Here is a 4,215-nt window from a genome sequence, read left to right as displayed (position 1 = left end):
AGAAAAGCTGCCACAATTAAGTAGACTTTTCTTTCCTTTTTTGCTTCAAAGTTGCAATCACTCTAACTACATTCGCGTATTATATAATAGTATAATTTTATATAATCATAAAATACGTAAACATCACGTAATTATTTTAAAAATAAGTAAAAAAATAAATGAAGTCTACAATTAAAATATTAATTTTTTTATATAAATCTCATATTTTATTTATTTTTTTTAAAACGATTATGCGACGATTATATAATTTATGATTGTAAATATATTTTTTCTACGTATTAACTAAACTTTTTATTACGGCCATATATATCTATTCTTTATATATATATATATATATATATATATATATATTAGGGATTAGGGAGCACGCCAGGATAGAGACTTTCCAAATTAAATCACGTTTTGGGCCGAACCGAATTGCTGTGACTATAGGCCCATAGCTAGAAATCCATTTTAATTGGGCCTGATGCCTATCAAACATGTGGATTCCAAATTTCAAACCTGAGTATACATTCTTATAAATATCACATAAGCAATAATAGTTGCAGTTGTAAAATATGTAACATATATTTACATTCCAAAGATATATGTAAACCTCGTCTATTTATTTTAAAAAAAATTATATAAATTCAAGGATATATATAAAAATAATTACTTTTTTAAATGTGGATCCTATTTTTTAAAACAATAAGTGTGCATGACTTGCACAATTTAAAACTGAAGTTACTTAATTTATTTTCGTTTAAAACATGTATTTCTTTAACTGTACTGTTTTAATTACGCCCGTATATGTAAAATACATCGTATTAAATGATGGTGGTGTCCTTCCATTAATAATAATTATATTTGTTATTCTGTACGAAAAATTGTAAGAGAAATTTAAAATTAAAATTTTCTTATAAATTAAATATTGTTATATCAATTAAATAGAGTATATTTTTTATATGATTTTTTTTTTTTTTGGGGAATACATCTTATTATTTTTTTAGAAAGAGAATGCAATATATAAATTCGGTCCGTGAGTCAGGATTAATTAAATTCGGTCCGTGACCATTTATCGGTGTGGTCTGAATCAAATTAGGATCGGCTGATTTGATTTGATTATATATTGTCGGGGCCACATTAGTCTCCATCAGTCTCAAGAGATATTTTTTCGGGGCAGTAAATATGGGGTCCTACAAATTGTATCAACGAAAGAGTCACGGGACTGAGTGGACCCTACTACCTAACGGACGCTGTTTTGTTAACCAGAGTTTACAAAAGATAACGTTAGGTTATATTTAGACGTTGAATTGAGTTAAGTTGAGTTGAATTGAAATGATAAAATGTTATTAAAATATTATTTTTTAATATTATTATTATTTTTAAATTTAAAAAAATTAAATTATTTATTATATTTTATGTTAAAATTTTAAAAAATTATAATGATAAGTTGAAATAAATTGAGATGAATTTAATTAACAAACGAAGCAAGATAAGAGCATTGCAATCCTCCCTTATTTTTTTAAAAAAAGAAAATTCAAGATTTATTTATTTTTTCAAACGCTGAACATCCGAAAACTTTAAAATATAATTTCTTGTTTATAAATAGAGAAAATATATTTATAAACATAAATTATATAATATTCACGTAATTATTTTTAAAAAAATAAATAAAATATGAAATATATATAAAAAAATAAATTTAATAATAGAATCTACATTTTTTCAAAACGATTATGCAACGTTTAGACACTTTACAATTGTATGTAAAATTACTTTTATAAATAACCATTTTGGTAATCTTTCTCTTGCTGCTTGGTTACTGTTCCAAGAGTATTCTTATGAACAATCCTGTAGAATAGTTTTTTTTTACCGTTAAAATTAGAATAATTATATTTAAAAATCTTTATATCATACACTATCTACATGTTATAATTTAATTTGAAATATAAACTTTAAAATTTAAATATTTCAAATCAAATTATATCATGTAAATATATATAACGTAAATACTTTCAAAATAACATTATTGTTAAAACTACCATTTTGAGTTTGAGATACATACTAATGCAGCATGCTCCATTGATTCTAATTCTTTTGACAAGGGAACAGTACTGTTCACTTACAATTTTGAACATGATCTCAAACATCTTTACAGATTTACTGCATTTAATATCTAATTTATGATAATCCCGTTTAAGTTGATTATTGTTTAAATTTCGCATTCGTCAATGATAATGCCTTATAAGTTTTACAGCCACTATAGCCATAAACTACGAAGTAAGATATCTTACAATTTTTATTTTTATTTTTTTATCTAAAATGTTTATGATTTATTTCTAGTTTGGGTACTGAGAATCTCAAGTATTCTCAATACTTCAGTTCGATTTATTATTTTATTATTATTATTATTATTTAATATTTTATTATTATTTTTTATTATTATTTTATTACTATTCATATAACATCTAAAAATACCTTGCCATCCAAACTCAACCATTTAAGAGAGAGATAAATATAGCACGTAGATTGTAATGTACTGTCAATAAATATTTGGATGAAAATAATGGTAGCATACAGTATTTCCTATCCATAATGATAATATGCATTTAGCTGTAATGGGAGACAGACTGGTAACGGTAACCAAACATGTGGGCTCAATCGCCGCTCTAAATTTAACTAGAGTTAACAACTGTACTGCGTCTCCGATTTATATATATCCCAAGGGGCTAGGGTCTTTTTCCATATAGCTCGTGTTTACCAAGTCTTCTTCTCTATCTTCTTCTCTATTTCTCTGCTTGTCCCTTTCTTAGGGTTTTCTTCTCAGTTATGGCATCTGCAGAAATCGAATACAGATGCTTTGTCGGCGGGCTCGCCTGGGCCACCGACGACCAGTCTCTGGAGCGCGCTTTCTCTCAATTTGGCGAGATCCTCGAATCGAAGGTCCGTTTGACGTCGCAGAGATATCGGATCTGACTCGATTCGGCTTTGCCATCCAAATCTCATCTGATCTGCTCTGTTTGTGTTACTTGATTCTCTATGTGTTACTATCTCTATGAAATGATTCTTTATTACTCTCTCACACAAATCGGTACGTTCATCTTCTGCTTTGTTACAATAAGGCGAAGATCGATCGGTTTCTGAAAACTTTTTTGGATTAATATGTAGCTAGATGTGGTGGATCTGATTATATCCGGTTGTTATCTCAGATTATCAACGACCGTGAGACCGGGAGGTCCAGGGGATTCGGATTCGTTACCTTTAGCACCGAGAAGGCGATGAGGGACGCCATCGAGAGCATGAACGGTCAGAACCTCGACGGTCGTAACATCACAGTTAACGAAGCTCAGTCCCGCGGAAACGGAGGAGGTGGAGGCGGCGGTTACAGCCGCGGAGGTGGGGGTTACGGTGGTGGTGGGCGCCGTGAAGGTGGAGGCGGGTATGGCCGCGGTGACAGAAGCTACGGCGGAGGTGGAGGTGGATATGGGGGTGGCGGCGGATATGGAGGTGGCGGGTATGGTGGTGGCCGTGACCGTGGGTATGGTGACAGTGGGTCCAGGTACTCGAGTGGTGGCGGCGGCGGCGATGGTGGTAGCTGGAGGAACTGAAGGGGCTAAAGGCTTAGTCGGGTTTATATCGTTGATTTGAGTGGCTGTAGTCTGTAGAAGATAGTGGTTTGGTTTGGTTTTATGGTTTCGATTGTGGTTTTGTTGTTCCTTTCAGTTTGGTGCTCTCCTTTTTGACCGATGGTTGCTGTGTTCTGATGTTACTATCTCCAGAAAAGAGAAAATATACTCGAATCGAATGGAATATAGATCTTCTCCTACGCATTCTGTTTTGCTAGCTTTTCCTTCAATTCTGTCACTGAACTTCTCTGCATTTTAAATAACATGCATTTTAGTAATTTCATCAAGCTGATACGTGAAATGAAAGATGAGCGATCGTTTTGTCCGGAATGAAAAAGTGTCTCAATTTATGTAATAAGACGAGGTTTGGTAAACGTCAGAATTTGGAGAATCAAACCGATAATTAACAAACATATCTACTACCATTGGAGCTAAAAAAAATAATAATAATCGTCGGTTTGCCGCACCAGTGGTGCAAGGGCAGCTACTTACCAAAGTCTAGTGTCAATCTTTTTGACACTTTCTATCAAATACTTATCCAATTCTAGACTACTTTTTGATACTTGATAGTGATACATACTGATTAGATCGTCTTCATCTTCATGAG

At 32.0% G+C, this 4,215-nt stretch overlaps 1 protein-coding gene across 1 annotated transcript; it reads left to right on the top strand.

Moving 5' to 3' along the window:
• Positions 1 to 2,729: 2,729 nt before the first annotated feature.
• Positions 2,730 to 3,838, top strand: LOC121258394 (glycine-rich RNA-binding protein-like). The gene is made up of 2 exons (XM_041159906.1): positions 2,730 to 2,925; positions 3,192 to 3,838. Exons 1-2 carry the CDS (start codon positions 2,812 to 2,814, stop codon positions 3,588 to 3,590), a joined length of 513 nt encoding a protein of 170 aa, XP_041015840.1. The 5' UTR covers positions 2,730 to 2,811; the 3' UTR covers positions 3,591 to 3,838.
• The last annotated feature ends 377 nt before the right edge of the window (positions 3,839 to 4,215 follow it).

This window comes from Juglans microcarpa x Juglans regia, chromosome 3S (genome assembly GCF_004785595.1).
Source record: "Juglans microcarpa x Juglans regia isolate MS1-56 chromosome 3S, Jm3101_v1.0, whole genome shotgun sequence".
NCBI lineage: Eukaryota > Viridiplantae > Streptophyta > Magnoliopsida > Fagales > Juglandaceae > Juglans > Juglans microcarpa x Juglans regia.
The sequence above is the reverse complement of the archived record's forward strand: the minus strand, read 5'-3'. Positions and strand labels throughout refer to the sequence as shown.

Excerpts from the sequence above, each read along its gene's own strand:
- LOC121258394 (XM_041159906.1), top strand. The coding sequence starts at position 2,812 with ATGGCATCTGCAGAAATCGAATACAGATGCTTTGTCGGCGGGCTCGCC. Across the intron at positions 2,926-3,191 it reads GCGAGATCCTCGAATCGAAG|ATTATCAACGACCGTGAGAC; the intron begins GTCCGTTTGACG and ends TTGTTATCTCAG.